The 27,277-nt window shown below is 44.1% G+C and overlaps 2 protein-coding genes and 1 long non-coding RNA gene across 9 annotated transcripts; 2 read left to right on the forward strand and 1 right to left on the reverse strand.

The window, feature by feature from the left end:
- The first annotated feature begins 463 nt into the window (after positions 1–463).
- On the forward strand, positions 464–10,482 carry BBIP1 (BBSome interacting protein 1). 5 transcript variants are annotated; one of them, XR_014227951.1, is made up of 4 exons: positions 464–530; positions 618–806; positions 4,007–4,114; positions 9,584–10,482. XR_014227951.1 is itself a non-coding variant. In XM_082309870.1 (3 exons), exons 1-2 carry the CDS (start codon positions 485–487, stop codon positions 791–793), a joined length of 222 nt encoding a protein of 73 aa, XP_082165996.1. In that variant the 5' UTR covers positions 464–484; the 3' UTR covers positions 794–806; positions 9,584–10,482. The 5 variants fall into 5 exon arrangements, 4 of the variants coding, with proteins under 4 accessions (XP_082165996.1, XP_082165998.1, XP_082165997.1 ...); XM_082309870.1 differs by lacking the exon at positions 4,007–4,114; XM_082309872.1 differs by lacking the exons at positions 4,007–4,114; positions 9,584–10,482 and adding an exon at positions 7,212–8,347.
- On the reverse strand, positions 1,399–17,868 carry PDCD4 (programmed cell death 4). 3 transcript variants are annotated; one of them, XM_082309869.1, is made up of 13 exons: positions 17,656–17,868; positions 16,578–16,719; positions 15,291–15,388; positions 11,614–11,910; positions 11,066–11,160; positions 9,210–9,323; positions 8,708–8,929; positions 8,356–8,453; positions 6,780–6,894; positions 5,849–5,956; positions 4,668–4,778; positions 3,522–3,661; positions 1,399–2,134 (listed from the first exon to the last, which is right to left on the reverse strand). In XM_082309869.1, exons 3-13 carry the CDS (start codon positions 15,328–15,330, stop codon positions 2,074–2,076), a joined length of 1,401 nt encoding a protein of 466 aa, XP_082165995.1. In that variant the 5' UTR covers positions 15,331–15,388; positions 16,578–16,719; positions 17,656–17,868; the 3' UTR covers positions 1,399–2,073. The 3 variants fall into 3 exon arrangements, 2 of the variants coding, with proteins under 2 accessions (XP_082165995.1, XP_082165994.1); XM_082309868.1 differs by having other exon boundaries at positions 15,291–15,407; positions 17,656–17,867; XR_014227950.1 differs by lacking the exon at positions 1,399–2,134 and having other exon boundaries at positions 3,530–3,661; positions 5,818–5,956; positions 15,291–15,407.
- Positions 16,716–25,572, forward strand: LOC309589597. The gene is made up of 3 exons (XR_014227953.1): positions 16,716–17,658; positions 19,168–19,323; positions 24,327–25,572. It is a non-coding gene; the product is annotated as an uncharacterized lncRNA (long non-coding RNA).
- Positions 25,573–27,277: the final 1,705 nt, after the last annotated feature.

Consider the following 27,277-nt stretch of genomic DNA (forward strand, 5'->3'; position numbering starts at 1 on the left):
GCGGCAGGCCGCGGGGCCGGGCGGTCCCGCGCAGGCCTAACGGCGCCGCCCCACAGACGAGCCCCGGCGCGGCGGGGAGCGGCCGCGGGGCCCCGGGCCCGGGCTGGCTCGGCTCGGTTCTGCCCGCTCCCACCGAGCCCCCCGGCCCCGGGGCAGCCGAGCTCCGCGTCCCGCTGCCCAGGCAGGACGCCGCCCCGCCCGTCCCCGCGGCGGCTGGCGGGGAGCCGGCGGCCGGGCCCCGCTGGCGAGGCAGCCCCAGGGGCGGGACGGGAGCGGCTGCGACTACAGCTCCCGGCGTGCTCCGCGCCGCCCAAAGCACCGCAACGCCCGCCGTGCATTTGAGCGGCCACCGCTTCTCCCCCCAGGACTACAACTCCCAGCATGCACCGGGGCACGGGGGCCAGCCGCAGCGCCGGGCGTGCGGGCGCGGCGCAGGCAGGGAACTGTAGTTTTCTCCGCGAGGGGCGCGCCTGCGGCAGCCGCCATGCCGGAGGGGAAGGCCGCGTTCCGGGAGGTGCTGCCCAAGCAAGGTACCGGCGGCGGGCGCGCCCCGGCAGCCGGCCCGGCCCGGCCCCGGCGCTCAGGCACGGCGCTTCTCTTCCTCTCTCCCCTTGCAGGGCAGCTGTCGGTGGAGGACGCCGCCGCCATGGTGCTGTGCAAGCCGAAGGTGCTGCCCCTCAAGTCGGTGTCGCTGGAGAAGCTGGAGGAGCTGCAGCGGGCGGCGTTGGCGGCGGCCCGGCCGCCCGAGGGGACCCCGCGGCCGCCCGAGGGGACCCCGCCGCCCCGGCCCTAGCCCCGCGCAGGAGGTACCGGCTTTGTAACGGAGCTCGCGGGTTAAGGGCCGGCCGGGAGCGGGGAGGCGGGAGGCTCCTTCTCCGGCGTTTTCCCGTCAAAATCGCACTCGTCGCTTTCAGGGCGACGTTTTCACTGCGCCTTCAGGCTCGCCGGGGCCGACGGTAACGAAGCCCCGGCAGGCGCTGCCCTGGGGCCAGGCCCCGGCGGGGAGCGGAGCTGCACAGCCCCGCCGCCCCGGCCCGGGCCCCGCGGCGCCTGTCCCGGCCCCGGCCCCGGCCCGGCGCCGCTGAACCTCGACACGAACCCGAAAAACTGAGGGGAGCAGAGGGGCTCCGCCGTGTTGCTGTAGGAGAGTCTTCCCAGACCCGTCCTGGTGGGACAGGGCCCGGCAGAGCTGTGCCAGCCTGGGCGCCCCTGCGCGCGTCGCTGCTTTCCAAAAACACCTTTGGTAAACACCTGCCGTGAGCTTAATTACGCTGTGCTGTTCTGCATATCGTAAAGGGCAGCTTTAGATGAACAGCTCAATTGCACACGCTTCAGAGATTTGAACATCGTTAAATTTGTCCTGCTTTAAAAAAATAAAAAGGCAGCAGAAAGGAGAGCTTCACAAAAAAATATTTTTTAATATGTTTTATCAGAACTTTTCACTTTTCCAGTTACATTAAAAAAAAAAAAAATACGAGTTTGGTACATGGGGGCTAAAACCAACCAGTGTTCTCCCCTGGAACAGATGAATTAATCTTATGACCCAACTCCATTTTCTTGGGCTCTTTAAAACAAAGAAACAGCTATTTTTCCTCCCAAAGCACAGTATTTCTTCAGCAGCAATGGAAATGGGATCACAGCAGCTTAACTTGACCCTTCTATAAAGCTTTGTATAAACCAGCGATTTTATGACGACAACACTGTCCTTGAAAGAAAGAGCGGCAGTCAGACATCGATGCAAACATGGAATGATTAGGTCATAAACATATGGCACTTAAGAAGATAGCTTATTTGAAGGCACCACCACAGCGAAGTGGCCGGTTGTTCTACTATATGCCCAAAGAAGGAAGTTTTCTTTCTGAAATTTATAAAACTATTTTAAAAAACTGATTTGTACCCAAAACATGTGCTTTTAAAAAAATATGAACTGTGCTAAGCAACTCTTAAAATTTTGGTATATTATATATGTGTATACATATATACATACACACCAAAAAAGCATGCGTGTTTGTATATATATAGATATCTATTTTCCCTTTAAACTTTTAAGGCTTCAGGAGTTGGTTCTCACATTCAGTAGCTTTCTAGCTTAAGACGACCTCCATCTCCTTCACTCACAAAACGCTTTCTGCCCCTGTAAGAAAGGAGAAAGTATCTTTTCAGTAATTCAAAGTAGCATCACTTCTTTTTTCTTACCTACCACCGAGAAGAATCTTGCCTTGGTCTTGGGAGTCAAATATAAGGTGTGTGAGTTCAGCAAGATTAGGTGACGTTGTTGTAAATTGCTTAAAATCCATCTGAATCTTACATCCAGGTTTATTTGCAAGAAGCTTTTCAACATTTGCGTTGTCAAGTGCTTTCTACTTTGCTCACCTTTTAATGTTCACAGTTGCAAAAGATCCTAGTTTGAAAGCCTAGGAATGGTGGTTTTCTACCTAAAACTGAAGTAGAGTTGCAAAAGATCCTAGTTTGAAAGCCTAGGAATGGTGGTTTTCTACCTAAAACTGAAGTACATAAGCCAAAAATGCCTCTCAACGCCTTAATGCTAACTGAAGTATAATCAAGCTTTTGTTGCAGTAATGACTTTCAACCCTCCCACACCCCAAGCTGGCAAAACAGTTGATACCAAGATACACACAAACTGAATTTTAAGTCTAAAGTCCACAAATGGAGGATGTTTTTGATAAAGACACTAACATTTCAAAAAATCTCAATTTTTGTCAAGCTGTCAAGATTGTTTAAGAAGCCTAACAAAACACCCAAAGTGGAAAAGGTCTGTCTAATAAATAGCATTCCTGACGCATAAAGTTGTGAATGACAGTTTTAACAGACTATTGAAAAATTTACAGGTATTCCCCACAGGATGAAACTTACTAATTGTACTGTGACCAGTAAGGAGGGAACAGAATACTGATGAGCTACAGTTCAAACAGCGTTATTTATGCTATGAATAAGTAAACAATAACAAACCAAAAGCACTATGCAAACCACGTGACAGATACGAAGGGATCAGGTGTGTAGAGCTTATTCCACATTAAGTGTCCTATTCCTTTTGACATAAACATTAGATTAGAACTCTATTCATGCTGTTTGGTATGTTTAAACCATTTTTAAGCATTTTTTTTTTTCCCAGTTTTTTTTTTTTTCCCCCACTGTAGCTGAGAGTTTTCCACTGTCACCTACACAGATCATTGTGACGCTTCAATCTTCCGTCTCAGTACTGCACCGATCTCTAACAAGCAGATCAGCAAAACAGAGGAGAGGCAGGCCTTCATTCTCTGGAGAGCGCACAGGCGCGCTGCCTGGGACTCGCCAGAGGCTTACTGTCCTCCACATAACAGGTTTCACATCAGTGCAGCTTCTTTAAATAAACTTTTTACCAGTCCAACCCTCTGTCTCTCCATCCTCCATAATTTGCGGTTCCAATCTGTAACACTTTGGCCCTAAGACCCTGCTTTTTTTCGTTACCCACAATGGGGACAAAAAGCAGTGCCTTCACCTAGCTACAATAAAGCAAGTACCTTGTAGGACAGAGGTCTCTCAGTGGTTTGGAGATTATTCCAGCCTGAAAGCATTCCTCTACAAACCGCTCAAGCACAGAATAGGAGTGTGGCACATCCAGGTTAATATCTGGGATTTCACAGTAAACTCGTTCATAGCCCTGCAATGTAAGAATTCAAATAATGATCTGGTTATTCTGTGATTTTATTACTATTTTTTAAATACCCTTTTGCACTCAGAGGATTTATTTTTCAATATAGTTTAATGCATACTATGGACATTTTCAACAAACCTAAAACTGAGCAGCTGCAAGTCAGTAGAAAAGCAAGGTATAATACCAGCCAATGCCATGGTATTACCCAACTACCTATCTACATAAAAACACCAGCTGAATTTTCAACTCCTTTAGAAGCCAGAAATCCAGACAGTACAGGATGTGTATGTTAGCCTGGCTGCTATCACATGGGTAGTAACACAAAGAAAAGTTAATTATTCTTCCATGTAGATGAACAAAACGTGGCCTCAAATCTCCACCACAACAGTTTATGCAGTAAGGCAAACACTGGTGACAACCAGAGATGACTTCATCACCTCCCACCAGCAGTATGGCTGGGTAAGTTTTGACCCAAGTCTTTGTGTGGTGCCTTGTCTGCCCTGGGACAGAACAGCTGTCCCATGTTCATACCTAGAAGGAAAGCCATGGATGATTCCAACTGTGTAAAATAGTACCTTCTATACACTGTTCTAATTGGCATTTATAACTAAGCGGGTCCTTATGGTACTTCTTCAATTATGAAGAACTACAGGTTAAAAAGGAAAATTATATTTGAGAAAAATGAAGCTATATTGCACCATTTTAAATGATTAGTTTTAGCTATTTAATTGCATAAAAGCAGCTGGAAATCTTTGACTGAATATTCAAATATTCTGTACCTTGCAGTTCTACAGAGATCTGCTCAGAATTCATTTGTACTTTTTCCAGTACATCACAAGTATTGTACATAACATCAGTGACAGATTATTTGTATGGGATACAGAATGACCATGGAGAATTGAAAAAAAAAAAGTAGCCATCAGCAACAGACTACAAATAGCACTTAAAAGAAAGTAAAAACTATACAAATTTTGGAAGACCTTAGCCAAAGTTTTCTAAATACCACACTTACTCTTTTCATTTGGTCCATAGTAATGACAGAAGACCTCCAGAGAGATTTCAACAAATCCAGTATCATTTTAAAGGTCTTTTCTCCAGTCGACTCCAACACCATCACGACAGCCTAAAACAAATCATGCAAGTGGTTCAAGTACATGTTGTGTAAGCATATGAGGTACAAAAAGGAGCGAATGCATTATTAGGCATTTTCTGGGGAGACAAGTCCATTTGTTACATGCATTCACAATTTCAGTATATTATTATTATTTGAAATGAAAAACTGATGAAAAGTTATTTGGATAAAGATAAAAAGTATGAAAAAACAGAAAGGACTAGACAGAGTGAAAAGCATTGCCTTTCTGGCTCTGGTTTGAGAGATACACGGCTATATCCATATGGTTGCTGCAGTACAGATGGCAATGAATTAATTTTGTGAAATTAATTTTGTATCTATGATTATTTTGTATCTGTGATTTTAGAAGAACTTACAAGTTTAAAATCTACAAATCTCCACAACCCCCATCAACTGAAAGGATTCCATTTTTATTTCGTGAAGGAATTCTCCAAGAGTCCATTTACTGGAAAGAAAATTTTGTAGACTGGGGGGGTTCAGTTTTATTGGTAAACAACCATTTCCCAATTTGGCAGATAAAACAGTACAAATGGGAACAGACACCCAGATACAGCAGAGATGATCCTTCTCTCATATAGTCTGGTTCTGAAATATCTCAGAGCTTTTACAAATGTGCTAGATGGAACAATTCCACCCTGAAAAGGAAGCTCTATAACTTCAAGACAGGTAACACCCATTAGAATACCCAGATACCTGAAACTAGAAGGAAATAAACACCAAAACAAAGCATGCTTTTTTGCTGCTGTTCCTCAGGAGAAAATAAATTGAGCTCTTCTTTTTCAGGAATCTATAATAATCCAAATGCAGCTATTTACCCAACAAACAAAAACTAATTCTGGAACTTCTCAGAGTTAGCAGCAGCTTACTTGTTGCACACTGTGCACACAAAGGAGCAAACAAACCATTAACTTTACATGAAACAATTTAGTTATTCAAATAACATCAGAACTCGCAACCTGAGCTTCAGATTCCAGTTATATTATTTGCATGCCCACATGAAAACAAAACCAAACCTGTTGGTATTACTGACAATTATTAAAGGGATTCTGATTTCTCCTTACTTCATATACAAGTTCATGGTGAAAATGGGGTACTTCCAGTTCCTGGAGGCAACGTTCAGCTTCCAGTACATCTCCGGAAAGCAAATACTCTTTCAGCAACATATCAATCTATTGAATTTTAAAACAAACAAAAAGCCCAACGGTAATTAGATATAAAAGCTGTCAACTGTTTTGATAATCTGCAATCAACCCAGCAACAAGTCAGTTACTGAAACTTGCTGCATTTTTATAAACATAATTAAATTGAGACGTTATCAGCAACCTGAAACACAGTGTAAGCCAAATACCTATCCATAGTGTTAATACAGACATACAAGCACCAAAAACATTGCTTGATATGTATCACCATAAAAAGTTAATATGGGTACGATTAAGTTTATCTTCTCCCCTGAACAACTCCTCCTGTCATCTGTTACACTCACAACCTAGAAACTGTAACATGACTGTCTCCTTTAAACCTGCCTACTTCATAGCATGGATCTCTAAACATTCCTGTTTCTTCCTCTCTCTTTTTTTCAGTTATTACCGTGTTTTTAATCAGTGATGCCAAAAAATAATAGTTTATCTAGTTTAGCCAGTTTATCTTGGCTCTAATTACTTTACCATTTTATATTGTAAGCTCTTAAAAAGCTAAGTGCTTAAAAAGTTTTGCTTAAACCAAAAATAGATGTATACTTGCAATACAGAATATTGTACTAACATGTTCCCACCACTGACAAATACTACAAAATGAACAAAATTACCTACATCAGTTTCTAAAAACTATGTTGTATACATAAATTATTAAAAAAAAAAAAAAAACCACGAAACAAAACCAACACTCAAGATACCATTTTGCTACAGGGCATATGTATCACTTCACTCCATCCCAAACTAGATAAGCTTAGACAAACAGTAAACTAGAGAGAAGAGTTTTGTAGAAGTCAGTTACCTCTTTAACAAGGTGTTTCACAGACTGCTGGCCACCTCCTGACCCCCACACATTATCTATACGCTTTCCACCCTTTGTCATACTCAGCAACACAGTAGCTCGGTCCAGCGCAGCTCTAGAAAACAAAGTTAGCGTTTTAAAAAGTTATTACAGAACTTCATTAAAGGCATCCGTAACCTCCCTCACTGCCATTTCTCTTCGGGCAAAGCAGCCAGATCCCTGGGAAGAGGTCAAGGTTAGCAACTCCATGGGGACATCCAGATCAAGAAGCCAGCAAGCTAGCTTCCCCACGTTCTCTTTCTGCCACCTTTACACTTTTGGTTGTATCATGCTTAGGACAGGAAACAATCCTGTGATGGCAGCAGATCTGAATCATCAATGCAGAACCTGAAACGCCCTCACAAGAAAAACCATAATATTTTTTTTATGCAGAGATGGATTGTACTGGGGCTCCTCCAAGAATGCAGCTTGGCACGTGCATATCAAACAAAAGAGGCTTGAGTTGCTTCCACACTGAAGAACAGCTTTTCTACTGAAATATTTTCTGTTTGCGTCTAAAGAATTATGAAACCTTGAGAATTTAAGCCAAAACAGCACTGCAGAGGGCAAATACGTAGTTGCAAAAAGATGGCATGAACTAGCGAAGCTTGCCAGTTCAAAAAGAAAAAGAATGAAAAAGGTAGTAAGGTGAAAAAAAGAAGTCTTAGATCCAGTTAAGCACCATCCAGCTAAAGAAGGAACAGTTATCCCAATCCTCGTACTGGGGGCTAGCCAATAACAATAACTCTCTTCACGAGCAGAAAAGTTGGCCAAGAAATAGCAAGGGCAGCAAAGCATCCCAGATGTGCAGTACGCAGGCTACGATCCTTCAAATCACAGGAGACGTTGGTATAACTGACAGTTTTCACAATTTGAACCCTCAAGTTCGGCAGCTAAGCATTTGCCTTCCTTCTAAAAACACCCAACTCTAATCATTACATACACTTATGGGGGGAAAAATAATAAAACATGACTAGTTATGAAAAATGTCCCTCTTTGTCAGAGATTGCTCCTTCAAACTTCTCACCCTGACATGGAAAACAATTATACTTCTTGATGAACAAAGCGTTACAGAGAAAGTCCGTGAAAGCACTGCATGAGCTTCAAACCTTTATAAGGCAAAACAGTTAATCCCTTGTGTATTTCACAACATATTTACAGCAGCTGTCCTGATGCTATATTTACTCATTAATCACATTAAAGCTTTTTCTAAAGACAAAACCTTCTATAATCACTTCTTGTTCCAGCTCTTTTTTTTTCACCCTCAAACATAAGCTGGACAACAAACCTGACAAACTGAACTCAAATGTATTAATACATTTCTCATGGACTTTCAGTATTTCTCCTCTGACCCGAGTCATTCTGGATTTTGTTGTTGTTGTCGTTGCAGACTTTGTGGGTTTCTTTTTTATCATTTTAAATTAAAAAGTAAGAAGTTAGAGAACCACATGATTTGTCCTGAAGTCCTAAATTCCTGATCGTCACCTTTGGTATTTGGAATAGAAAACTGTAGCTATATAGAAAGCAAGAAAGTTACCGAGCTTGGATGCAGTCCACAGTGCCTTTGTAGCCATCTATGTAGGTACTGCTTAGAACCCCATCTCCAACAGCTCTAGCAATAAACTGGCCCACCAACTGCAAGAAAACAGAAGCATTTTTAATTAAATGTGGAATTTCAAAGTAGTTCCCAGTAGACAATTATAACGTGCTTGGTTTTCAGATTTTATTTAAATGAGCCATATCAAAGTAGAAACACAGCCTGGGAAATTGGTAAGACAATCCATAGGTATTTTTCAAAATACAGAGTCTATTTCCATTTACTTGATGAATTTTAACCACAATTTAAAAGAAAAAGCTTTTGCTACTAGCATAAGACTTCACAAATATACCTGTGGTGCCCTAGGAGAATCCAACACCAATTCAGGTAGTTCTTTAAGCAGTCTATCAAATGATTTTTCCACATCAGTTTTGCTTACTACTGTCCCACAGAGGTCGGAGATAAGCTTAGATGTCATTTCCCTGTGACTAGCCTTCCCCTCTAATGCCAAGGAAACAGCCAGCACTGGCACGCTGTATTTCATTTCACCAAGGTTTAAATCCTTCAGCATCTCCTAAATAAGATTTGAAAAACAAAACAGATTAAGATTTCATAATTCTTATGGTGTATATATATTATATAAATATATTACATTAAATATATAAATATTTATGTGCTTGTATTTATATATTAACATATATGCTTCTCACGTAATGAATGTAACTGCTTAGGTATTCTTATTGCACATTTCTTGCCAACATCTCTATAGACTCATTTATAGCTAGCAGTTGGACTCCCTTGTATGCTACAGGTTTGCCCCCTAAAATAAAGCAGTAAAAAGATATGCGACATACCGAAACTTCGTTAGTATCTCCATGTTCAAAATATTCCTGTATGATTGGTGTTAAAGTTTTTTCAAATGCTCTTTCATCCAGAGGTAGAACTACTGTTTCATAGACGCAGTTCTCCTATTTCAAAATATGACAAAAGCATATACCCTCCTGTAAACAGTACTGTCTCTGACATCTTATGCAGTGCTAATAGCATCAAAATATATCTTCTAAATCCTTAATGCTTTAGTCTTGGTAGTTAGTATTCTGCCAGAAAACATCAGATTTAGCAGGCTAAATGTCACACTTCTTATATTTTGAATTTACTGTTAGCTGAATGCAACTGAAAGGCTGAATTTACTGATAAACGACGGTAAACACTCAAACTCTGTTCCTAGGATTCTGCTGACACCACATGAACAGAGATCAAGTACCTATGTACTGAAGGGAGAGCGACAGAAGCTCCCGTCCCAGCCCAGCCGAATTAGCTGTGCCACAGCACAAGATTTAACCTTCAGCATCTTTTCCTGCAAGTGGTACTCCAGCCCCTGACAGCAAGCCTGCCTGTTTTCCCTCTTCCTTCGCAACTGCGTGACCAGACAGGCGATATAGCATGTACAAATCAGAGAAAAGGCATTTTCAGAATATTTGTGAGCGAGGACATTTCCTAAGAGGAAAAAAGAATCACATAGCAACTGCCTCCTGTATAACCTGGTCCTGCAGAGTTCCAGCACAACCAGATCTCCCCACCGTAATTCAGCTCCCTACTCCTCACAGACTACAGAAGTAACATTCAGAGCAATAAATACTACAGATCACAGAAATGTGAACAAAGAAGTTTTCCAACTAATGCTTATTGGAGAGAAGCCTTCCATGATCAAGAAGTATAGCAGAAGTCGAAAAGCCTATCCTTCCATCACATCAGTCTTCGTTTTCAACCTTAGAAAAGCTAAGCATACAGAAGTTCCATGGAATATTCATTCTTCATTAAACTTGCTTTTACGCACTCATCAGCTTCATCTTTAATAGCTCTCTCTGCTAATGTAAAGTGTTGAACTGCAGGGAAAAAACTGATACTGGAAGAAGGTTTTGATATTCCCACATACCATCCTCTCAGCAGCTATGGCTACAACAAACAACCTCTGCTCAAAGGACACCACCATCGCTGTGCTTATGTTATACAGAATTTACTTACGGTCTCACAACTGTACTGATCTCAGAGACTTTAGTAATCTGTGTTTGTAATCAGTGTTTTCTTTCCTCAGTGATTTAATGTTATAAAGCACCCTTTGCCCAATGAGCTTTACTGTTTTTTTCCCCCCCTCCGATAATATGGCTGTAAGGTACAATCTTCCACAACACATCCTAAATAAATACATGCAAACAAAATACCCAGGCTATCGACTTTGCGCTAGTCTGAAGTGTTTATACCAAGTAGATACAAGACATTGGGATAACTGGGAATACAGGGAAGAGAAAAATCCATAAAGGATACTGTCCCAGACTAAACTCCCCACGTGAAAAAGTCTGTGTTGCACTTTTAACGTGGTGCCTGTTTGCAATATAGAGCAGCATTGCAACATTCACCTCCATGGGAACCAGCAACGAAACAACACACCTGGGAAAAGGGTGCTGCCTAGTCAGGCACAGAAAGAGAGCTCGTGGGGTAAGATTTTTGAGTGTTACGCTGCAACGCTTCCACGTCAGCTGTCTTTAGCTAGCCAATAATCCATTCTTGAACATGAAAATGAGGATTTAGTACAGCCAGGCTGACATTCACGTGACTCACAAGGTCAAACTTTCATTAATATAAGCATCACAGCAATTGAAATCAATAAAGGAAATAAAAAAACAACACTGCAAAGAAATTGTCTGCCTACCTGGTCATCATCATAATTAGGATCCTTAATGTCTACTTCTTCCACATCATACACTTGACCTGGTGTTCCCCAAACTCCTTTACCACCTGCTCCACCTGGCAAAATATGGGACAGTAAGCAAGGACCACCAGTTTACAAAGAATACTTCTGAGTTCAACTCAACATTCTTTCACTTAAGAGTGACATATCACTGCTTGTGCCCACCTCCCGACTCTAACAACATACACTGAAAAGGGGACGTGTTCCCACTTGAGCAACCAGTCTTTTCATCGCTTCCAGAACCACCACCAGTTCAAATTTGTGCATTAAATTTGCTAAGAAAAGGTACTTACCTTAAAGACAGAAGTTAATTGATGATACACATATAAACTTTTCTGATAAGAACGCCACCTACTATTAGCTCCTATTGCCACCTACTATCTAACATGAAGAGCCAAATGCCTACACAGAGACTGTGGCTTATGAAAATGATTCCCAGTGGAAAAAAAAATTACTATGTTTTGGACAGAATCTTTATCACACTACTCTCTTCGCTAAGCTACACCAACCTTTCTTTGGTAGACCCCTTCCCTTTCCAGACCGGGATCGCCTGTCCAGAAGTTTCCCCTTTGGGCTCGTTGGTACAACTCCAGTCTTCAGTGTCTCTCCGTTGTCACTAACGGAGTCTCCTCTCCCAGAATCTCTAGAAGAATTTTTCCTCAACCGCCTCTTTGCTTTAGCATTTATTTTGGCTTCAGTAATTGAAGTTGCAGGAATCCAATTTCCATTGATTTCAGTCTTTCGTTCCTCAGACCCACCATTTTCTTCATCGCCGGAAAATGGAGCATCACTTAGATTCTCAAGTTCTTAAAAAGTAGACAGAGCAAAAGAATAATCTGTTATAGTTTTAAACAGTTTTATGTTAAAATACCAAAACACATTGCATTTAAAAAGGATTGCAGCATTAAATAGAACTCTTATTTCCAATAGTGTTAAGGCAAATGATGTTGGCTTTAGAATATGTCTACACATCACAGTAATAAGGAGTTCCTTATTCCCCTGCACAAACTATCCACAATCTAAACAGAGCACATGTCAAGAGCTGGAAAGCAAATGAATAAACCATTTAGAAACAGGTAAACCACAGAAAACCCCACCCTTGTTGAACAAAAACTATCAGAACTCCTCAGTGCTTAAGATCTGAGTGCCTAGTTCTCACTCCACCCACTCATCTCTTGATTTAGAAACAAACAGAATTGCCAATACAGTAAATTCTGTAAGAGCTCACTAATGCTAACAGACTAGTCACCAAAGTGAAATTAATTTCCTAAATCATCAACCAACATTCCCATCATTCAAGGAATTTCAAACAGCTCACCAGCTGGAAAAGCAATGATTTAGACTTACAAGAATACAAAACCAACATCACTCTTATTTTGTGTTTTTAAAGTTGGGGGGGGGGGGGGAGTTTAATACAAAGCCTGGGGAGTTTGGTAACGAAGAGTCATAGAATAAAGTCAGTTTTTTGAACCAGTGTGATCTCTCTTCTTCTCTATGGATTGCCCCTCACTGTGGCTTCTGTCAAGACTGTTTCTAAAATGGCCATGGTTTATTCCCCAGCACAATCATATAGAATAGCTAACTAGCTTTATTTCATACCCAACAAAAACCCCTCTCACAACTTAAGGATCTGTATATGTTTGAGCACCGAGAAGTGCAATAATTTCACTCTCTTGGGAAGTTAATGCACATTTAAAATTTGGATCTAAAGTCTTTTATTTTGCAAAGTCAGGATGTCCCCCACCTCAGCTGTATGGTTCAGCAGAATGTCTTATTGAGAGCATTAAGAGCAAAAGCCTTCATCATTTCTTCTTTCTTATCATCAAGATAAAAGAAAGCATCTGGGGACCTATTTTACATTCCAGTTAGTGGCCTGGGAGTCCTTGCAAATTGGAAAAAACACACACAAAGGGAAGAGCCTCAGCTCTCTGTTGCACAGCCCTTCTTGAGGGTTCCATAGTCGCAATGACACAACCTGAACCCTAGGAAGAAAAATGATGAGGCACACAGAAGCAGCTGCTTTTCCAGCTGTGCCAAGCCTGCTTTACAGAGAAGTTCACTGCAATAAACCCAGAATATGAACAGTATTTTAAATCTGTACTTGAACTTAGCTGAATGTATTACTTCACCATTCCAATACATTCTAATTGGCAATGTTGATTTTGTAATACTTCTCAGAACTGTATTTTTTCAATTCAAAACAGGTTCATGAAAAACTTTTGAAAGCAAAGTGCACTAATAAAACACTTCCAACCTCAAAGTATTTACCCATATCAAAGAGGATACTACACTACAAAATGAAGAAAGTTTGATGCAACTGCCTCCTTCATGATCAAAGAAATAACATTTAGATACTAGAGTTCACAGATGTGAATGCTATAGCTGAACAATAATGCAGCCATTCCAGTCTGAGCTTCAGCTTTCCACTCATTACTCCCAGAAAACCATTCCTTTTATGCTTGCAGCAAGCTAAAAAAGAAAAGCATGCATCACGTCCAGGAAAAGATTCCCACAACAAGCTTTCTCACTTTGTCTAATATTTTACTAAAACAATGAGAGATTTGCATAAAGCTAGCGGGGGGGGGGGGGGGGGGAAGGCAAAACCGAACAGAACAGGTTTCCTTCCTCTCATTCCCCAGGGAGACCCCATCAGCACAACCAGCTCATCTCAGACAATTGAATTCAAATTCCTCTTAATGCCCACTCTCCCATGAATTTCTCCAGTTTAGACCTGCAATCTGGCTGTCCAGGAACTACACTCGTCAATGACCACTTGCTTCTTTCTCAGTTTCCAAAGAAAATGGCCAACAATTAACACAAGTCAGTCCCGAATCTGAAAACTAAGGGTAAAAGGGGAGGCTACAGTCCAACCTCCATCCACAACCCTCATCTCAGGTTCGAGACTAAAGGAAATCCTCCACAGGAAACATCCAACCCATAAGACTTAGTATTTATTTCTCACTGTGTTACTAAATTATTTTTTTTACATAACACTATTACTTCCAGCTGCAACCTCTTTCTCCATAATATTATGGCCAACTGGCCCTCTGCTATTAGTCACCTAGTCAGGCTGAAAAAAATAGGTTAAAAAGATATACCAGTTTTCAATAATTTTCTAAAATAAAATAGTTTTATAAAAAGTACATACAAAATGATGCAGATCTTCCTTTCAGCTTCTCATTTTTACATCATATAACTTACACATATATAAGCAATAACTGTTCTATAAACTTTAAGACTTTGCTTACTATATATTAAAAAGTTATCCAAATTAATCTTATTACCCTGCTATTAAGCCTAGCAGGCACACTTAAAATCTGTGTTTTTATGGTGCTATATTAATTAACAAAGCATTCAGAAAGTACTTACCTACACACAAACTTCATTTGACCCAGCTGGGTCAATTTAGATACCTACCAGTTTCCCACCTATTATCCAAATACAAGTCTAAAATGCTGAGAAGCAATGCATCTTCTACCTTAAACTAATTCTAGTTTAAAATAAGAAGTCATATAGAGCATGTCGCCACTTCAACTGCATTACATACCATCTTAACATATAGACGATTCTTTTTCTGAAAAACATTTAAAACCTACAAAAACTCTTTGGTATAAAAAGATCAGCACAGATCATCACAACCTTTGGAAGACACAGAAAACAACCTGAAATTGTGTTAACTTGACTAAACATCATAACACATGTTTGTGATATGCACAAAACAGTCAATTTCAAGGCAGTCTCTAACACATATTCACTGAAGTTTTCCCATGCCAGCCCACTTCCAGTCAAGCCTTTCATCATTTGTTTCCTCTAATTTTAAGCTAAACAGCTCCATAAAACCAGAATTTGTACCTCTCAAACGCACCCACACATCTTACTTTTGAACTTATTCTTTTCTTCACACCAGCACTACTGGAAGTCGGATAAGGAGTCCAGAGTCACTATTATTTAGTAAGTTAAAGAAATGTTAACTTTATGATTTTAAAAAATTTCAAAATAAATGTAATCAACGAGGATACTGTGATATATAATTGAAAGAACTATTCTGTAAATTTTTGATGAAAGCTTTTTTTTTTTTTAAACCAGTACTATTAAAAAAATAACAGGTAATACAATTTTTCTACAGAAAACACTTCAGGTCAGCTAAGCAATTTTAAATAAAAATAATACTGAATGTATTACTTACCTGTTGGGTTAACATAAACGTGCTCCTTTTCTACTTCCATAGCTGCTTAACAGAATTGACTGTGAAATGTTAAAGTCTTAACGTTTTCCCTTTGAGGCCTAAACAGAAACGGAGAAGCTTCGGGGAAGAAAAGCACAAGACCAAATCTTAAAGAAGCAAAAAGCTGCAAAGGTTTCACTCACAAAATACAATACAAAAATAGGGGGGTTTAAGTTATAATTAACTCTCAGTAACCACTGAAAAGTTCCTGGGAAGGTAAACAGTGTAATATGAAACAGCACCACCCTCAAACACATCTATCTAAGCCCTGATGTCTTAGCAGTTGTCAGTTCTGTTGCTTATAAAGGAGGCACCAGGATATAAGCCGTTATTTTAAGGGTAAAAGCCCTCTGTATGCAGCTTTTTTTCGTTGATAAAAGCCACCTCTATCAACTTAGACTGTCCTACTCTGCAAAGTGGTTATCTATATGAGCACGCAATATCAATGTTATAATTGCATCCACAAGAGAAATGTTCTTCGGGTGACTATACTGATAAAATGGTACCAATTTATCGAGTTCAGACCAGCCCTTAGAAGACAAGCTTTTTTTGTTCCTCCTCTCAAGGACACAGTCTTTATGTTTTACTGTACGCATACATACAGCTAAGCTTTCACATCTGTGCTTCTGCACCCTTCAAACACTCCTTACAACCACCATTCAATCCGCAAGGGATAAAGTTGAACAATTCTCTTTTTCTGTTACTCTCTTTCTCCCTCTTCCTAGCAGCTGCTATTCTACAAATCACCCCATGTCGCTGTGAAAGAGATGGCATCATCCATCTTTCCTTTATGTACACACAAAATTAAGCAGCTCCAGAATTTCCCATACACTTTTTCACCTGCAGGATTTTCACACATCGCTTCATAGTCCTGTGAATATTACTGGTATTTGTGTCTGCCCCGCCAGAATTCAGTGGCTCTTTTTTCCCCTTTCTCATCCTTTGCTGCCCTGAAAACAGCTTACCGTTGAGATGCAAGATTGTGACACCAAACGACAGCACTCCCTTCCCCTTTTCTTCTCTTTCCTTGTTTTCCCCTCTTATGCCCACTTGCCTACCACAGACTATTAACTGCAAATGATTCATCACAGACCGTTGGCAATAAAGAAAATCTGGTTTGGGGCACAGTATCAAGCTGTCATGATCTTGCATTTCCTAATGTCAACCCAAACAGCTAACAGCTTTGTGTAATAAGAAGTCCTCCCTGCCCCACACCATTTTTTTAGATAAACGTTTTTTCTGAGTTACCTCAATCGATCATTCAGGAGTTCTCAAGTGTTCCCAGTCACTGTTGGTTGAGAGATTTTTTTGTATGGTTCTCAGTCTAATCTGAGCAAACTACCTTGTGAGAACAGTTTTCTTAGTGGAATGTTCCATCAGTTGTCCACCTCTTTGAAAAAGAAGACAAAGGACAAAACCTGTATTAAATAGCAATCATGACTTTCATCACTTGTAATCAAGTCCTAAATTTCAAGTGGAGAAATACTTTTTCCATATAGGACCCTAGCTGAAGCTCCCCACCTACGGCAACGTAACAATTAACAACACAACTTTCAGATGCTGTCTTTTTGAGATTCAGCACCCTGCTTTGTTTGTAACGAGAATGATGGAATAACTCAGCTTTACAATTCATGTTGTCATACTGATCAGGAGGCATACTCTCCATTTAGCAACACACCCTCCCATTAACTCAAGCCAACAGGTCTGCTGGAGCTTCAGGATGCTGGTATTTATCACCATATTAAAAAAAAAAAAAAAAAGTCACTTTATATGTTGCAGAGTTATACCACAGAGTACTACCAATCAACTACAGAACACAATTTGAAAATCTGCACTAAAAACATCACAATAGGTAACTGCAAAATTTTATGTTAGAAGGGATTAATACGGAACAAAACGGACAAAAGTAGGTTTAAGCATCTGCAAAACAAGAACGCTATGAGAAATCTTAAAATTAATCAGTGATACAAACAGTCCTTTTAAAGTAGTTCAGCAGACGAGGGTATTTCCTAAATCACTGAAAACCACCAATAAAATATGCTCAGCTCTCTGTACCGCCACTGCGTGTACTTTATCTAGATAGGCAATTCTAGCCCAGCAGGTAAATAGTGCCAGATTAACGTTTAGGAACAACACACACTGCAGGAGAAAGCTTCCAAAACTTATCAAGACCTTACATCTATGCAAGACACCCCTGAGGAACTTCCACGCAGCTTACACCATTTTTTTTCCCTCTCCCTAACTTTAAGCAAACACCCCCCCACCACTAAGCCTTTGGAGACCTGCACACACCAGCGGCTGCTCTGCAGCCACACGCAAGACCAACCAGGTAAGATCAGGTACCCCTACGAAACCCGTGCCGCTGGAAGAAATCAATGGCGGAGCAACTCCGGCCCTTAAGCAAAGGCGTGGCGGAGGGCTGCAGGCCGCGGGCTGCCGGCCGGCGGGAGCAGGGCTGGCGCAGGGCCCCGCCGCCACCCGCCCGCCCGGCAGCACAGACACAGGCCCGGCAGCCGTTGACCGTGCCCGCCTGCGGCCGAGGAGCACCCGCACCTCACGGGACGCGCCCTCAGCAGCGGGGCCACCGCCGCAGGCGGCGACGCGGGGCTCGGTGCGCAGCCAAGCCCGGCGGTCGCGGGGAGACGGGACGGGACGCGGCGGGGCAGCGAGAGCGGGGCGGGCTGGCCGGGGGTCAGTCGGGGGGAGCAGCTCCTCACGGCGGCGACCGCCCCGCGGCCCGGCCGCCCCCCAGGGCCGGCTCCCCTCACAGGCCGCCCCCGGCAGCGGAGCGGGACGGTGTCGGTTACCGGCGGTCCGCGGGCCCCGCCCCCTCGGCCGCGCGCGCTCCCCCCCCGCCCTCTTGTTTGTGTTTTCTTCCCCCCAGCGACACGGCCGCCAGCGGCGCCGCCGATTGGCTGGCTCCCGCCCGCGGCCGCAGCCAATCGGCAGGCGGCGATGCCGGTGGGTGGGGCCGGGGGGCGTTCAGCCGGCAGGAAAAGGAAGGGGGAGAGGGGGGAGGGCGAAACCATCTCGGGGGCGTCGGCGGGGAGGGAGCGGGAAGGAGCCATTCGTGCGGGGAGGGGCGGGGGCGCCGGCGGTTGGGCCCCTGAGGAGAGGTCCCGTTGTGTGGCGGCTGCTGGCCGCGGCCCCGGCGGCTGGGCACGGCGACCGGGCCGCGCTCGGGGCGGGGGTGAGGGGGATGCCTCCGTGCGTGAGCGGGCCGGAGGGGCCCCGCCGTGCAGCGCTGCGTGCTGCCGCCGCCGGCAGCGGCTCGGCTGCCTCCTGCTCAAGCCCTGTCCCGCAGGCCTCGGGCGCCTACGGGCCCGGCTGGGACGCGTGGCCTGGCGGGTAACGCACAGCTGGTTGTGCTGTCTGTGCGGGTGCACGAAGAGGTGTCCTCTGGGGCTACCGCGCACACGCCAGGCCAGCAGCTTCCATGTCCCTGTCTCCCACGCCCCAGTCCGTTCACGGCAGCGCACCGTGGCATCGTCTCCTGACTTCTTAGCGTTTCGGAGGATCATTGCTGTCAACAAGCAACGCCTTTGACAGGATTTAGGTTAGCTCTGAAACGACAAAACCCGGGATGCGGGAGAAGGGTTGCACCCAGAGGCCCTGTGAGGGGATGGCCGGGTGCTTGCAGGCCCAGCTGCAGGCCCTACACCGGGGAGAGGAGAAGCCCGCATGGCCGAGCAGCACAGGCAGCCCTGGAAACCCTGACAGCTGTGCCTGGCTCCTTTTCAACATCGTGTCGTTCTCCTTTAATTAGAAATATTTTTTTTTTCCTGAAGCAAAACCATCAGAAAAATAACGTATTACCTCTTCTCTGTCTTGCTCTCAGCTAACATGGGGATTTCAGACCTTTTGCTCCCTCTTCACACAAGACCCCTCTGCCTTCTCTTCGGCGTCGGGTGTTAGAGATTCTGGCAGGAGGACGGGGAAACACCACAACTGCCTCAGAGCTGGCAGACGTTCAGCCAATCCCATGGGTAAAAAGGTGCTGCAGCCGCTTTCTCCACTGCTGAAACTCTTAGCACTCTGCAGTTTAGGCCTGACAGCCTATCCATCCACAACCTTCCAAACTTTCTACCTTATTTTAGTTTACATTTACCCTGTTTTTTCTATTCGCACTGCCTGAGGCCAGACACCTAAATAGAGATGATCGTCTCCGTTCATTGTCATGTATTTTGCCTCCATTCACAGTCTCTCCTAAAAACTCAGCTAACCCTTTGTTTTCTCTCTGTAATTTGTCCTCTGCAGAGCTCAAGCAATAGCAGTTCAGTGCTATGAGGGAAGAAAATACAGATCCCTTCTGCTTTAGTACTTTTACATTACAGGATTTTTCAGCTGCCAGCAAGAGAATCCTCCTCAGTTAACAGATTATGACTTGACTTTTGTAGTATTTTTGCATATTTTTCCAGTATAATTCTACTCCGAATCAGTGTACTTTTGACTGAAGTAAGAGCCACACTTGCCTTGTGTAAGAGCCTCTGAATTAATTTACTGGCCCAGCTCTGCATGAATCATCAAAACTAAGTTTGAGAATTAAAACAACAGTGATCTGTCAAAAGACTGTGCAGCACGATTGATGTATTTTTAACGATAAATACTTTCCCCTTCAGACAAATAACAGAAAGAAAATCTTTCTGGTTCATGAAGACACTAAGTTGCAGGCATTTTCAAGTCAGGACAGTTGGGCATGCTCGCACAAGAGTTTTTTTTTCACACGCAACCTAGAGGCAGCCTCAAAATATGTTGTTTCCCCATCAATCAAAAAATAATTTACAGTTTGCTCTTTGCACCTCTGCTGACTAGCATGTACCAGGCAAACCACTGCAGTGTCACCACTGAGATTTGGAAAATAAATCCTAGCTATTAATATAGATCGTGGAATTCAGCTTCCCCTGCAAGGCAGAAGAGGAGCTTTAAAGAGATTTTGCAGTGGGGAGGAAAGAGGTGGCAGAGAAACTGAAACAGTAACCAGAACCTACAGAGAGAAGATGCCACAAAATACCACATTGGTGCATCATGCCAATTACATGTTTTAAAGCACCGTGGAAAATTGCTAGAGGATTTTCTGGTAAAATTTAGGACTGGATCACTTCCAAGAGGCCCAAAAGCTGGGTCAGTAATCAAAAGAAGATGAAAACCCCTGACCCATCCAGCACACCTCCAGACAAGAAAATGGTGGTTTTTTTCTTTCTTCTGCTGAAAGTCTCTATTAGCAGCTGGGTTATCAATCACTGAAAAATCTCGTCTAGATTTCACTGCGCATACTTTCTGATTTCTAAAACACTCTGACCTAAAAAAGGGCTGATGTGCATGAAAGATTATTTGTATTTTTCCATTGTATCAACCGGTCTGCTAAAAGATATCGCTTCTTCTTGCCTTTCTAACCTCAAAACCACCTGCAATATTTAAAAGACAGCTGATCACATGCTAATCTCTGAGCTGTAGAGACCTGCTTGCTCCCTCCCGGCCTCCCTCCCCCAGCTGTATTAATAGAAAACATACCACCAAAATCCCCATCAAAACAAAAGAGAAGAATTCCTCCCCCCATAGGAAAAAAACCCCAAACAACTCTTTCGACCATTTCTGGCCAGTTTGCAGCTTCAATGCCCGCTCCCCAACACCTGCGTCCCAGGGTTACCTGCGCCCAGGACCTCCACCACGCCGACCCACGCCAAGCGGGGACCCACCGGCAGCTACCAGGCCCCTCCTGCGCTTCCACCACTAACGCTGCCGATCACCTGGAGCAAAATGCTTGCACGGACGCGAGCAGGCCACTTTCTAGCCGCCTTCCTTCCTTAGAGCCTGCTGGGTTGTTTCCAAACTCTCCCCTCCCTTTCTCACATACTGGCCAAGCCCTCCCGTAACACCCAGGGGAGGAATCCATTGGCTGAAGTTCTCCAAAACGCGTGGAGCAGCCCTTCCCCCCGTCCGTCCGATGCCTACTGTACAATAGACACGCCGTGTCTCAGGGCTGCCCTGGCCAGCGTCCTGCCGGCCTTTGCTTTTCATCAAGGTTTATCTGAGCTGTAGCTGGGGTGACTCACATTGGTCGTCCGACTTCCAGCACCAGAGAGAGCAGTGAAAAGCAGAGAGAAGTGGTGTTGGGTTAGAAACATCGCAGAGCATTTTCATTGCGCTCCCCGCTGCGGATTTTTCAAAGTTTTACTTTCTGTTTTAAATATTTTCGAAAGGCAGCATCTGTGCTCCTGACACCTCAGCAGTTCTGTTTGATTACAACCGAGTCTGTTAGTGTGTCACTTGGAATATAAATTTCCACACATAATGCAGACAGCAAAAACGTATCCTATCTGTTAAATCAATCTGCTCTGTTCAGTTGCCTGTCTCTTGGCCTTCTGCTTTCTTTTCCTTCAGCCTACTTTTATTTTTGCATCTTCTGCAAAGGTGCCTTCATAAAATGAACTGCAAGCACAGCAATCCCGTTCTTCATCAGGCAGCGTCAGCTCCAGGTTGAAAGGATACTAAAACACGCCTGCGCTGTTTTTAATGCTCAGTAATTAGAGTTGCTTTTGAACATCCTCCTGCAGCTCCGTCCGTGAGCTGGGAAGGGGGCTGTGCTGCAGACCTGGGTGTGCAGCGCCTGTCGAGGCTGGGCACCCTTGGGAGGTGGAGGGGCATCGGCTGGCGTCGCCCTCAGTGTGGAAACTGAAGTGTCACCCACTGCGATGGCTCTGGATAAACACTTCCCCGAATCACAGCTTGCCTCTCACTATTGTGGCTTTCCAGGACTTGCCCCTCACATTGCACAAAATGCTTCCCTCTTCACGTTTCTGAGTACGCCCTCCTGGCAGAAGCGTTAGAGAATTGGGTTTGCTTTGTAAAACTGTTCCAGGCATGTCTCCTCTGTGCTGCAGTTGTCATCTGTTCGTTCTTGCCTTAACAAAAGGCAATCACGCATCTGAAAAGACGCTTGACTGGAAAGGGCTGAACTTGTGAAATGTGCAGAAAAATGGGAGTACTTGATTTAAGAGTTCCAGACAGTGAGTTCATTTAAAAGCTAACAACCAGAAACACGAAATACCACCTTTACCTCAGAATAATTGTCCTTTTTTACTGGTTTACTGTGGGAGAAAATCTTAGGGAGCCATTTATTAAAACACAGTGTATTATTGCCTTGTAATTATTATTTGACAAGCTGAGGTCCTGTGATTAATAAATCATGTGTCTGCCTTTTGTGTGTGCATAATCACATGCTCCATATTTATATTGACAGAAGGTTACAGAACATTTACCTTTCTGCATAGGACTGGCAGGAACTTCTGTGCTACCACATCTCCTATCACAGGCACCGTGTGATATAATCCTTTTCACAAACTTACCAAGTTCCGTCCTCAAAGCGATTTAATATTTTGCATGCACGACTGCAGTGGGGAGACTGTTCCAGAACCACGTTGTCAAATGGTTAGGAATGATCTTCTAACCAAAATGTCTGATGCTTCTTCATGTTTTCTGTCATCAGCAACTTCACCAGTTCTCCATTAACATTAGTGCCAAGCTCATTTACAAAAGCACTTTGCCAGATCTCCAGGAGCGATGTTTAACACTCCCTGGGTAATTGCCCTCCAGCCTGGCAGCCGTGGGCTGCTCTCACAGCAGGTCTTTATGGGGTTTATACCTTGTGCTAAATCACTTTTCCTTTTTCTTAAGAACTTTCCAGATGGCACCGTATGAAATGTGCAATTTAAGTCCAGAGAGGTGAGATCCACCCAATTTTCTTCACTAAGCAAATGGCTTGCAGCTTACATTACCCAAGAAAGATAAATGGGTTTGATAAACCTATTTAATCTCATGCCATTTTCCTCCCTCTCTTTTGCTAGCCTTTCCTTCACCATTTGTTCTGAAGCTTTCCCTGTACCATTAAGCTGAAACCTGCTTCATGCCTGTTCTTGTCCAGATCAGTTCACATCTTCCATACAGGCTCCCTGTGCTCCTGTCCCTGACTGAGGGACCTGTTGGAGACATCGGGCCAGTTCTTCCGGAGCTCTGGCATGCGGATTAGCCCGTTCCTCTGCCTTCAGTGCAGGAAGGAGCCCTGAGATTTGCTTCTATCCTGGCCATGAACATTTCCATACCCCCATCCCAGTATCCTTCTCAGCTGCAGCCACGTGATTAACATCCTCATCCTCAGTGAAAGTTAAGGCAAAGTATGAGTTTGGGTTTTGCACATACCTGCTATACATTAACCTCTATCCTATGTAACCTCTCTTTCTCCTTCCCTGTTTTCTTCAGCCATATGCAACCGGGGAAAACATTTTCCCATTTTTATTAATATCCTGTAAAAGACAAATCTCTGACTCTCTTTTGAGATTGTTTTTATAACCAATCGGTTATTTTGCTTTTTAAAATTATTCTTTCTAATGACTGCTTATTCTCAGTATCATTTCTGAGGTTGAAATTCATTTAATTGCAGTTTCTGCCTTCAACTTTTTCCCCTTTCCTGGGTTTTATCCCTACTGAAGTTATGCTTAATTAACTACAGTTTTATCCCCAGTCCTGGACATGTAGATCCCCAGACTCATAAGGAAAGCTGACTATATGGATTAGTTCCTGTTATTTATTTAGATACGCACCTTGGAAGTCTGAAACTGTATCAGTCACTCCTGCCTCAATCACAGGGATATAGTATTTTAAGCGGGGTACTGTTTATCATTAAAAAACCTGAAGCATCTCAAGTCTCACATAAAAAACTTGAACGAAGTGGATTTTCCTGATATTTCTTGGGTAAAGATAAGCAACGCAATGGAAGAGCAGAAGTAGATTAGTTGCTCCTTTCAGAAATATTTTTTTTACCTTAAAAATGTAACTGTGCGAGTCACCTTTTGTGGTAAACACCAGAAAAGTGTTTTACCTCAGCTGGGCCAGGAGACTCAGCCGAGGCCTTCTCCTGGCCGTGAGGTCTACCTGCCTCTCTTCACCCTGTTTCACACCTGCTTTTTCCTCTGTCTCTCTCTTCTCACTCTTCCTCTCCAGTCCCTCCTTCTGGCTTGCCTCCCTGCTGACACACTGTCCTGACGTCCCAGCACTGAAGTCAGAGAAGTGATGGTCTACAAGGGCTTGACGTTTCCATCTCTCTTGCTGCAAGGCACGGAGGTTTGGCACCCAGTGCCTCCCACAGCACAGCCGCCTGAGCCAGCCAAAGAGCGTAACATCTTAGAAATGTATTTCTGATCTCCTGGCAGGTGTCTGCACGTATATCTGGGCTCCTTGGCAGGCTTGGACCACCTGGTCTGGAGGGAGTCAGTGCTGTCGCACCTTCACTGTAGCCCGGGCTCGGCTAGCGGGAGAGCGGCAGCCTGGCTGCAGTGCTGCTACGAGCAAAACCACCTCTGCTCCTCCCTGGTTCCTGCATAGCGTGTTCTGGGGTTTCAAGCCTGGAGTGTCTCTAGAGATGTCGCCTGTCAAGGAGGGTCCTTGTAGTCTTCCCCCATCTCTGCACCCCCCGAGGAGCCGGCCTGGCACGGGAGAAGGTGAGGTGTGAGCTCGCGCTGGGGCACGAGCTGTGGAGTCAGCACTTCGGGGCCGAGTTCCCACCTCTGACGCCGACTGCATGACCCAAGGCGAGTCACTTAGCTGCTTCCCTTCATTTCCTGACTCTGCTAAACGCCAGGGATAATAAGTAACTTTGTGTGAGTGCTACAAAGCTTTGAAATCTTTAGATGAAAAGGTGCTGTATAATTGCAAAGCATTTTTAATAATGCTAATCATTTGCTTCACTCTGCATTGCCCGTCAGTCTCGGACTGGAGCGCTGCAGCAGCCACCAGCGTGCAGTCAGTGAGCATCAGGCTTTGCTGAAGTGGAGGATTTTCCTGAGTTCGTCTCCATTTTGACCTCACGCTGGTCCAAGCAGGAATCTAAGCTCAGCCCAGGACCTGACAAAAAGCCGCAAACTCAGAATAGCTCCTGGCCCTTGCAGGCAGGAGCTTTCTGGAAAGCAGGGGTATTTGTGGGAAGGGATTTAAGCAGCTGTGTTGACAACACAGACAATAGGGATCTGATTCAAGCTGAGGGGGGCTACGTGAAAGCCGGCACGAAGCTGAAATTAAAGCAACAGTGAAGAAGAACGAGAGGGAAGATGGGAAGATCACTCGGGCTGAAATGCTCCCGGTTTGGAAGCAGCTGCGTGTCCCAGGAGGTGCCTGGCTGGCACCAGCCTCCTCTGCATCCCAGCGAGGGCTTTGCACTTTTAAACGCGCTCTGCCGGGGTGCGGGGCCCTTCTGCGGCAGGGAGCTTGAGTGCGAACGTTAATACGGAGGATTACAAAGGCAGCGCTTTTGTGAAGCGTCGCAGCTAAAAAGAGATGAGGTTATCTTCTTTAGTTAGGCATGCAGAGCTGATGTTTAACCACGATGTTGTTTTTATTTGACTCACTAACACGACAGTAGCTAGTGATGCCTGCAGCTCGCTGCAATCCAACGCCTCCTCTTCCAAACAGAGGAGACTCTGTGCACTGCTGGCAATTCCTGTGATTTTTATCACAGCTTTTATGCTTTGGGGAATATATCCTAAAATCCCAGCTCCTTGAAACAAGGGAATTGTAGCTTTCATTTATAAACAAAGTATGTCCCTAGCCCTCAAGGTTGTGGATGAAAGATTTGAAAACATGAAACTAGTGCAACCTAAATGCTCAAAAACTGGGAGGTGAATAAAGAGATCCTAAAGTTTGCTGGCTAATAATAAAAATAAGTTGGGAAAATAAATAGTTGGCAAACAGCTTCTTCTTGGGAAACGGGGCAGGGCTTGGGCTGACTCCTGGCTTTTCGGGACTGGGGGTTGCCAGTATGCCTTTGAACTTTGCAGCCATTCATAAATCCTTACATAACAGCAGCAGCCACAACGCACTGGAGCTCTAGAAATGCTGACATGAAGAAAGCGGTGGGAAAAGGTTATTTTAGCAACCTATGACAACTCACCTTGAAGCATTAATCTTTAAAGGCAGAAGACCTGGAGCCTCAACAACCCATATCCCCTTAGAAAGGAGCATCTTTTTGCTCGAGGAGCTCATTTTACACTGTAATAAACCTCTTGTAGGTAAAGAGGAATTCAAAGGCTCCACAAGATCATAGAAAGGCAGTGAATGAGGCTGAATACGTTTTGGTCCCTTGCATTTCAGGCAGATGATTCTTCTTCGTTTCAGTGGGTGGTCTTTGCTGAAAGCCTCCAGGACCAAATAAGAGCAGATGTGAGCTTCAAAAACCTCATAAGCACGGCTCCGCTTTATACCGTCTGCATCTTCAGGCATGTTCACACAATCACAAGCAATCAAGATACCACAGCAGCGCTAGTTATCGTGTTATCAGCTGACCCACACCAACTCCTGCTGTGCTCACCTCCCCTGCTCCTTCTGAGCTCACATCCACTCGCTCAGACCACCTGCATGGTGGTTTAAGCAAACGTAATTTACTTCCCACTTTACTTGGCTGACAAGAAGTAATTCATGAAAGTCAGTTCATGCCATTCCTTGCTATGGTGTGAACATGCCTTGAGTGCAAAGGGATGGAGCAGCTCCTAGGGCAAACGTACCCTAACTGTATTTCTGACGGGTGTCTTTCACTTCAGTTTTTTTTCCTCATCTCACTGGGCTGGCAGGGCCCAGTGCTTTCTCACACTACTAAGCACTGCTTGCATCTGATGCTGTTTTAAACAGGTACTTAACTTACCTTAAGGCTCAAGTAGCCCTCGATTCAACCAGACTCTCACTGGTGGTTTTGGGATCACACCCCACGGAGGAGGTTTGGGAAGAGACACGCAGATGGCTGAACAGCAGCACCTTGTGAATCAGCATCTGCCTTTGCAGGAAGAGAGAAGCAGAGGAGCAGGTAACACACAGCCTACGAACGAGCAGTCACAGCAACATCAGCTTGCTGATGGGAAATACCCATGAACACAGTCCTACCAATTTATCTCAGACCTCTTGGGTCC

This window comes from Platalea leucorodia (assembly GCF_965183815.1).
Source record: "Platalea leucorodia genome assembly, chromosome: 4".
NCBI classification, from domain to species: Eukaryota; Metazoa; Chordata; class Aves; order Pelecaniformes; family Threskiornithidae; genus Platalea; species Platalea leucorodia.